The following is a 9,441-nucleotide window of genomic DNA, read 5'->3' as shown; positions in this document are numbered from 1 at the left end:
CTTTGTGGTTCCAGGTGCTCGCTGGTATTTCTGGAGAGCTGTGGAAGACTTTGCACTTTTTGATGTTATTTTCTGGCACACCAAATAAAGCAAAACCACTCCACTTGCTTTTTTAGCCAAGCAATCAGAGTGCCGCTAGAGTGCCTTTAGTTTTGTTGGTTTTTTTTTTTTAATTCCTAGGATTTTCAGAGCCTGATTTAGCCAAGTTCTTCAGTCCCTGCTTATTTTTAAACCTAATCCTGTAGCTCTCTGACATCACTGTGTTTCAATCCCACCAACATCCGTGGACTTGGGCAAGCACTCAGAATTCAAGCAGATGCTGAAACACTTTGCTCACCAACAGCTGTGAAGTTGGGAGGACCTCACCCAGGGAGAGCAGGAGTCAGAAGGGAGATGAGACACTTTACATCCCACCCTTTCCATCCATGGGAAGGTGGGAGACTGTTCTTGTTCCCTGGCAACCAAAGCAGAAAGGACCCCAAAGCCCATCCAGTGCCACCCCTGCCATGGGCCAGACATCTTCCAATATCCCACACTGCTCCAAGCCCCATCCAGCCTGGTCTGGAACACTTCCAGGGATGGAGCAGCCACAGCTTTTCTGTGCCAGGCCCTCATCACCCTTCCAGGGAAGATTTTTTCCCCCAATATACCATCCAAACCTACTCTCAGTTTGAAAGCATTCCTCCTTGTCCTGTTAATTGCCTGTGGATATAGGATTATGTATTTTTGGGGAAACAAAATACGTGCTTTCTGGGGGCAGGTCCAAGGGCTAAACCTGAGCCCTGTATCTTCCAAAAAGGCGTGGTTCAGAGGTGCCAGCTAAGCTGCATGTCCTGGCTGGGCAGTGGCTCAGCCCTGCTGAGGTGATTTAGGAGCTGCAGGTTGGTGTGGGCTCAGGGGGAGGGTTTGGGGGCCGAGCTCACCTGGTGTTTTGGAGACCCCTGGGAGCTGTCAGTGTCGCTGGCAGGGCTGGGCAGGTGGATGGACACCTGATCCCAGCATTTCCCTGGGACAGACAGCCTGACCGCCCTCCTTTCCCTCAGAATTATTGAAATAAAGGGATGGGACTATTTTTGGGCTAGGAACAATTTATTGCTCAGATAAACATCAGTCTCAGAGGCTGTGAGATTGCAAAGGAGCAGTCAGCCATAGCTCAAGAGCAGTCACAAGCTTTTTGTTTACAAGGTAATATATAACTTTCTAAACTAATAGACAGTTGTCACAGGGTTTATTTTGGTTTTCTAAGCTATCACTTTTACTGATTTCTACTGCACTGTAGATACTTTTATCCAATGGGATATTATCACATGTGCACACATAGCTTCTATTGTAACTTCTAAACTCTTACTCTATACAACTACACCCCTCTCTTCTTCTGTATTTTTCTCTTTTTTCCCTTTCCTCTCCTTTTTTCTCTTTTCACACATTTTCTTTCACCTTTTTTCTTTTTTCGCTTTTTGTCTTTGTCTCTCTTTTTCTGCTTTCTCTTTTCTCTACTTTTCTCTTTTTCTTTCTCTTATTTTTTCTCATTTTTCCACGTTTCTTTTTCTCTTTCCTCTCCTTTCCTCTTTCCCTCTCCTTTTCCTCTCTTTTTTTCTTTTTCCCCTTCTGTTTTTTTCTCTCCTTTCCCCTATTTTTTCCTCTCCTTTTTCCTCCCTTTCTCTTTTTCTCCTTTTTCCTCTTTTCTCCAGCTTTTGCTATCCTTTCCCTTTTTTCTCTCCTTTTTCCTCTTTTTTCTCTCCTTTTTCCTCTTTTTTCTCTCCTTTTTCCTCCCTCTGATTCTCTTTTTCTTTTTTCTCTTTTCTTCTGCTTTTGCTCCTGTTTGCCCTCTTTTTTCTCTCATTTTTCCGCTCCTTTTTTACTCCCTCTGATTCTCTTTTTCTCCTTTATATTTTTCCTGATTTCTTCTGCTTTTGCTCTCCCCTTTGCCCCTTTCCCTCTCATTTTTCCTCTTTTTCTCTCATTTTCCTCCCTCTGATTACCTTTTTCTCCTTTATATTCTTCCTCGTTTCTTCTGCTTTTGCTCTACTTTGCCCTCTTTTTTCTCTCCTTTTTCCTCTTTTCCCCCCTCCTTTTTCCTAATTTCTTTTTCTCTCCTTCTCTCCTTTTTCTCTCCTTTTCCCTCTTTCTCTATTTCTCTTTGTCTCTCCTTCTCTCCTTTTCCTCTCCCTTTTCCCTCTCCTTCTCTATTTCTTTTTTTCTCTCCTTCTCTCCTTTCTCTCTCTCTTTTCCTTCTCTTTCTCTATTTCTCTTTTTCTGTCCTTTTCCTCTCTTTCTCTATTTCTCTTTTTCTGTCCTTTTCCTCTCTTTCTCTATTTCTCTTTTTCTGTCCTTTTCCTCTCTTTCTCTATTTCTCTTTTTCTGTCCTTTTCCTCTCTTTCTCTATTTCTCTTTTTCTGTCCTTTTCCTCTCTTTCTCTATTTCTCTTTTTCTGTCCTTTTCCTCTCTTTCTCTATTTCTCTTTTTCTGTCCTTTTCCTCTCTTTCTCTATTTCTCTTTTTCTGTCCTTTTCCTCTCTTTCTCTATTTCTCTTTTTCTGTCCTTTTCCTCTCTCTATTTCTTTTTCTCTCCTTCTCTCCTTTTTTCCTCTCTATTTATCTCCTTTTTCTCTCCCTTTCTCTATTTCTCTTTTTCTCTCTTTCTCTCCTTTCTCTCTCTCTCTTTTCCTTCTCTCTTTCTCTATTTCTCTTTTTCTCTCCTTTCTCTCTTTTCCTTCTCTTTCTCGATTTCTCTTTTTCTCTCCTTCTCTCCTTTTCCTCTCTCTATTTCTTTTTCTCTCCTTCTCTCCTTTTTTCCTCTCTATTTATCTCCTTTTTCTCTCCCTTTCTCTATTTCTCTTTTTCTGTCCTTTTCCTCTCTCTTTTCCCTCTCTCTTTCTCTATTTCTCTCTCTCCTTTTTCTTCTCTCTTTCTCTATTTCTTCTCTTTTTCTCTCTTTCCCTCGCTTTTCCCTCTCTCTATTTCTCTCTTTTTCTGTCTTTCCCTCTCTCTTTCTCTATTTCTCTCTTTTTCTCTCCTTTTCCCTCTCTCTTTCTCTATTTCTCTTTTTCTGTCCTTTTCCTCTCGCTTTCCTCTCTCTATTTCTCTATTTCTCTATTTCTCTCTATTTCTCTCTTTCCCTCGCTTTCCTCTCTCTTCCTCCCCCCTTTCCCCCTCCTTATCTCTCCCCCGTGCCGGTATCTCCCTCTCCCACCCCGGCTGCCCGCACCCCTCGCTGCCGCTCCCGCAGCCCCGGGCGGGGCCGGGGCTGGGCCGGGCCGATCTGGGGCCGAGCCGGGGCTGCGCTGAGCCGATCTCCGGCCGAGCCGGGGCCGGGCCGATGGGAGCCGGGCCGCCGGAGCCGCCCCCGGGAGGCGGGCTCCCCTCACGGCCGATATAAGGCGGCGGCGGCGCCGGGGCCGCGCTCACTGGCTCGGGCAGCGCTGCCGCCAGGCCCCGAGGTAAGGGCGGCACCGGGGGAGCCCCGCCGGGCTGCGGGACCCGTGAGGGCTCGCAGCCTCCCCGCAGAGTCCCTGTGGGCCCGCACGGGGTGGGGGAGCCTCTGCGGCTTGTCCCCGCCTGGGTTTGCCGTGGCGGGAGGGTCTGGGGGGGTTCGGAGCGGCCGCGCTCCCCTGTGGGTGCCCCTGCGTGCCCAGGTGCGTTCCTCGGCCCCGCTCCGTTCCTCGGCCCCGCTCCGTTCCTTCCCCTGCGGTTGTTGTTTGTCTCTTCAGCCCGGAGCTGCCGCAGAGTTTGAATGTGCCGGGCTGCGTCTCGCACACCCTCGCGGGCATGGGTGTCCTCTTGCGGCGGCCGCCTCCTCACGCTGGAGAGCCGGCGCTCGGGAAGGGTGAGGCTGTGCGGCTGACAGCCCGCCCGGCCGTCCCGACTTTTCCTGGCATGGCTCTTTCCTTCTCCTGGTGGGAAGGGCAGAGCGCCGCTTGCCCACACCCCTGAGCGGCCGGGAGGCAGGTCCGAGTGCGGGCAGTGGGATGCTCTGGGAAGCTCCCCAAATTGCTTGAGGGCTTGGGCACTGCCCTGCCGTGCCGGGCTGCCCTCCTAGGCAGGGATGCCTGTGCCTGTTTGCTTTGTCACAGCCTGCAGCGGGTCCTGGGCAGGAGGTGGGATGGGAATGGTGCACTCCTGCAGGCTGTATCAGCTCCCGGGACAGCTCTGGGGGTCTGGAGCAGGATTTTGGGTGCGTCTCCTTTCCTTCTTGTCCTGTAAACTAGCAGCGACTGGACTCGGCACGTGTGCCTGCCAGGTGGAAGGGGTGATGGCCTGCAGGAGTTTTTCAGTGTCGCGGACACAAATTACCGTCCCAGCTTCCTTCACGAGTTTTTCGGATGCTGTGCTGTCTGCAGAGAGCGCTGAAGGGGTTTTTTCTAGGAGCACGGAGTGGCTTTATTGAGTTTGTCTGGTGGGTTCCCCCCCGTACCTCCCAGCTAATCTGGGTGGGAGTCGGAGCTCGGGTTACAGCAGCTAATCCCAGACTACAGCCCGGTTTGTGGGGCTGTAATCTGTGAGCACAGCCCTCCTCCCCGGCGGGACCTGGAGCCTGGGAGGCCGGCTCGGTGTCGGGTTTTTATTGCCGCGCTGGGGATGCGAAAGGCGCAGGCAGATGGATGCACGTGTGTGCAGCAGCCGTGCTCTCGGAGTGCAGGCGGGCTGGGAGCGGGCTGAGCATCCCTCGTGCTCCCTAACACCCCCAGGGTGCCTCTGAGCCGGCAGCTGCGATTGTGGTGTCCCCAGCACTGGTGTGAGCCCCAGCCTCAAGGGCTCTCTGCTGCCCCGTTGCTGCCTCTCTGTCGGAATCTGACACCTCTGAGCCAGGTTTGAGTTTCTTCTCTGTGAGGTATGTGCTGGAGGCTTGCTGGTGCTGGGTGGTCACAGTCCTGTCCTGAATTGGGGTCTTGGGATGTGGGGTGAGCCCGTTCCCCTTGTTTTAGACCATGTGCCTTTGCTGAGAAGCCCAGACCCACCCATGCTACTTCTGTAGGGTGTCAGGGGGTAGCGGGGTGTTCCTCTTGTGCTCCCCTTGCTGCCCCCAAATACCAGCAGGAGCTGGTGGCCTTTGCCATGGGGCTGGAAGTTTTGTGGCTTTTAGGGAGTTTGCTTTAATTGCTGCAGAGTTTTGAGGCAGAGGGACTTGGGGATGGTGCTGCTTCTCCTGTGTGTAGGAGGCTTGGAAGGTGTTTGTGCTGGGGATGCAGTGGGACCCTGGATGAGGTCTGGCAGGAGCCCCATCCCTCTGTCCCACTCACAGCCCTGGGATGAAGTGACCACCCAAGGGATGCATCCACCACTGCTGCCTGAAGCACCAGGGTGGAACTGGCAGCGCTGGGGGTGGATCAGCCCCTCTGCCCTGCATAGTGTGGGTTAAATCACTCTCTGCTTTCCTGAGATGAGCACAGGGTCGGCTGTCCCAGGATGGAGGGCTGTCCCAGGATGGAGAGCTGCCCCTGGCTCAGCTCCCTCTTTAGGCAGCGTTTTAGCAAAATCCGTGCTTAATTTGGTTTGAATCTCGGCACCGTCTTTCATCAGGCCAGCAGGATGAAAGCCACAGGCCAGATCTCCTCACAGGGCCAATTTGGGCCTGTTTGTGGAGAGATTTGATCTCCCCTGAATGTGTGCAGGGCCCCCCTCATTGTTAGTGCCACCAGCTTCCCCTCTGCTGGGACAATAGTGCCTTGAGTCCTCTCGGGTAATCTCCCCCCTTATCTCCCTTCTCTTCCGTAGCCTCTGTCCCTGACAGGCAGGAGGGTGGGAGCTTTGGGAAGAGCTCATTATGCAGATGGAGAGGTGCTGTGTCAGCCAAGGTCCCTTTTTGGGGAGAGGGGCACATCTGAGCTCTTCCCTGCTTAACCCCACTCTGTGCTCCTGGAAACCCTACCAAGAGATCCTGTGGTGGGGTCAGGGATATTTGGAGGTCCCTGTTGCTCTCTGGTCACTTGGCCACACTGGTTTTCTCCAGGCTGGTCCCTCTCTTTCTGGGGCTGTGGTCATGGGGAAGAGCAAGGTGACCATTGGTGGGGTGCTGGATGTGTCCATGGGCGGGCTGGCTGACCTGATGGTCCAGCTCAGGGGAAGCCATGAGGGAACAAGGATTCATCCCTTGGGAACCCACATTTGCAGCTTCATTTTGGCACATCCCAGGCTGGATCCTGTGCTCCAAAACTGGCCTGGCTGAAGCGTGGTGGGTGGTACTGAGGGTCCTGTGAGGGTCCCAGGGAGGGGGGACAGCATTTTTATGCCTCCCCAAAAGCACAGGAGCAGTTAGCAGCCCCACTTGGGGTTTTGTGTGAGCCATTAAGGGCCTTTTCTTTCTGCTGGTGAGGAAGTTAACAAGTTGCTTTGTCCACTGCCTGCAGGTAGAAGAAAGCACTGAAGAGGCAGCAAAAGTAGATATAGAAAAGCAAAAGGGTGGAAAGGAGGCAGTTATGGAGCCAACCATGATGGGGGAGTGTTTTGAAATCAAAGCACTCTTCTAAAAAGAAAACTTAAGACCAGCAGATCTATTCAGCAGTCAGACTCTTGAGTTTTTCTTTCTTTTCTCAACGCTGTGTAATGGTAGTTAAATGCAGGGGATACTTTGTAAAATTCGAGGGAATTCTTTGTAGAATTCGAGGGAAGGGAGGGAGGGAGGGAGGACAGAGCAGAATTTAAATTTAAGTTTGGATAGGAGTACAAAGCCCCTTAGTTCCCCACTTTTACTTTATGCATCTGTATGACTTGACAAGATGCTGACCAGAGCCTGTGGTAAATGTTTTACGGTGCCGTGTATCAGCCAGATCAATTCTACTGTGCTTGAGGGAGCGCAGATAAAATGGCCTAAAGATTCCCCTGCTGAAAGCGATAGGAGCATCATTTATGCTGGAGGAGACAGATTTAGTCGCCTGACATTTATTTGGCCACGGTGTACTTTGCAGATTTCACACCCGGGGACGATAGCCAACCTGATGATGTCAGATGTGAGCTGGAGGAGAAGGAAAAATCACGCTAGATCTGGTGCTGCTCCTCTTTTGTCAAGCAGATGAGTTTTGCTAAGTGTCTTGGCTGTTTTACTCCACGGAGTGCTTTGATGGAAGGTGCCTGGCAAGAGCAGGATGTCACTAAAGCGGCGCGTCCCCGTATGACACGGCAGCAGAAATAGCTCCGTAATTTACGTCATTTCTTTCAATCCTGTTTTGCCTTTAGGTCGTTTGAGTTCCAGTCCGAGCGACCATGAGCGCGCTTGACTTGACTTCCATCCTGGATTTCCTGGAGACGGCCAACTTGACGGAGATCAACTGGACGTGCAACAATGGCGAGTGCATCACGGTGGATGCGACAACATGCCCTGGCACGCTCAACAAGAGCGCCCTGCTCTACACCCTGTCCTTCTTCTACATCTTCATCTTCGTCATAGGCCTGGTGGCCAACTCGGTGGTGGTGTGGGTCAACCTGCAGGCCAAAATGACCGGCTATGAAACCCACCTGTACATCTTCAACCTGGCCATCGCCGACCTGTGCGTCGTGATCACCCTGCCTGTGTGGGTCGTCTCGCTCATCCAGCACAACCAGTGGCACATGGGGGAAATCACCTGCAAGATAACTCACCTGATATTTTCCATCAACTTGTACAGCAGCATCTTCTTCCTGGCGTGCATGAGCGTGGACCGCTACCTCTCGGTCGCCTATTTCACCAACTCCAGCAGCCGCAAGAAGAAGATCATCCGCCGCTGCATCTGCATCCTGGTGTGGCTCCTGGCCTTCTCCGCCTCCCTCCCGGACACCTATTACCTCAAGACGGTCTCTTCCAACAACGAGACCTACTGCAGGCCCGTTTACCCCGAAGAGAGCTTCAAGGAGTGGTTGATTGGCATGGAGCTCATCTCTGTGGTGCTGGGCTTCCTCATCCCCTTTCCCATCATCGCCGTGTTTTATTTCCTCCTGGCCAAGAGCATCTCCACCTCCAGCGACCAGGAGCGGAAGAGCAACGGGAAGATCATCTTCTCCTACGTCGTGGTGTTCCTGGTGTGCTGGCTGCCCTACCACGTGGCCGTCCTGCTGGACATCTTCTACAGCCTTCATTTCATCCCCTTCAGCTGCCAGATGGAGAACTTCCTCTACGCCACCCTCCACATCACTCAGTGTTTCTCCCTGGTCCACTGCTGCGTCAACCCCATCCTGTACAGCTTCATCAACCGCAACTACAGATACGAGCTCATGAAAGCCTTTATTTTCAAGTACTCTGCCAAAACTGGCCTCACTAAACTCATCGACGCCTCCAGAGTGTCAGAAGCAGAATACTCAGCTCTGGAGCAAAATGCCAAATGACTGCAACCCCAGAAAGAAACTTCCTTGACTCTCTGACCTGATGTGGGGTTTTTTTTGTGTGTTACGGTTTGTTTGTTTTGTTTTTTTGGTTTTTTTTACCCCTTTCCTTTCAATGTGCTTGTTACGAACGCGGCGTGAATTCCAGCCTACAAAAGAGAGAGGACAAAGTGTAATTTAAGAGTAGGATCAGTTGGAAAGTGGAAGTGGTACCAAAATTAAAACCTTTTCTCCTCCTAGCCCAGTGTGGACTCCTCAACAACGCTATGCAAATGGAAATTGCTTCCTAGCAGACAAAGCCATTGTGTACCATAGATAACATGGATAAGCTTGTCCTTCCACGTCTTGATTCCCTCTTGTCTCCTTGTGTACGTTTATATATATAGTGTGTTGTATTTAAAAGCTCGAGACTTTATTTTCTGCCTCTTGGTGTACCTTATACAAGTGTATTTGAAAGTGAAATATATTTTTATCATGTATTTGAAGTATATTGCTGATGAGTGTATCCAGAGTGCTGTAGTCTGAGTGTTGGGTGGCCGTTTGGCTCCAAGAGGATGCTGATAAATAGGATGGAAATGATCTCTTGGGAGCATCCTCCCTGGCTGGCACACTTTATGGACCATGGCTTTATGTGGTGTCACACCCACATGCTGGAGCATGAAATATATGTAGTGTAATATAGCTGCCATCATGTTAAAATTAACAGTATTGTCAGAGTCCTTAACTCCTACACCCCTGCTTCACCAGGCTGTATCCTCCTGCACAGAGTGAGTGATCTTACTGCTGAGAGTTGTCTCTATTTGTAAGTTATTTTTGTAAAATAAAGATCTGAGAAAAAGAAAACAAGACCTGTGCCTACCAGTGGTTTGACTTGCTAGCCTTCTCCTCAGGTAAAAAAAAAAGCCAAAAAAAGGAGGAATCGCAAGGCCACCCTCTGTCCTTTGGTGCAGGAGCAGACAGGTCAGTCAGAGTTTTCCTGGTGTTTGGTGGCCAGAAAGAGCTGATGGAGGATGGGAGATGGCACTGGAGCATGGTGAGCAGGGGAGGGGTGGGAGGAGTGGGTCTGTGCTGGTGGGGAAGGTAAAAGTGATGGATTTATGAGGTAAAAGCTGCTAGGACTGATGAAAAGCTGTGTTTGTAGCTTAGGAAT

At 50.7% G+C, this 9,441-nt stretch overlaps 1 protein-coding gene across 1 annotated transcript; it reads left to right on the top strand.

Moving 5' to 3' along the window:
- Window positions 1-3,297: 3,297 nt before the first annotated feature.
- On the top strand, window positions 3,298-9,139 carry ACKR3 (atypical chemokine receptor 3). The gene is made up of 2 exons (XM_039703620.1): window positions 3,298-3,439; window positions 7,173-9,139. The coding sequence occupies exon 2, from the start codon at window positions 7,200-7,202 to the stop codon at window positions 8,292-8,294; it is 1,095 nt and encodes a 364-aa protein (XP_039559554.1). The 5' UTR covers window positions 3,298-3,439; window positions 7,173-7,199; the 3' UTR covers window positions 8,295-9,139.
- Window positions 9,140-9,441: the final 302 nt, after the last annotated feature.

This window comes from Passer montanus, unplaced genomic scaffold (genome assembly GCF_014805655.1).
Source record: "Passer montanus isolate IOZ18808 unplaced genomic scaffold, ASM1480565v1 scaffold165, whole genome shotgun sequence".
Lineage (NCBI taxonomy): Eukaryota > Metazoa > Chordata > Aves > Passeriformes > Passeridae > Passer > Passer montanus.
Note: the sequence above shows the minus strand (reverse complement) of the source record. Positions and strands in the feature narration are given on the sequence as shown.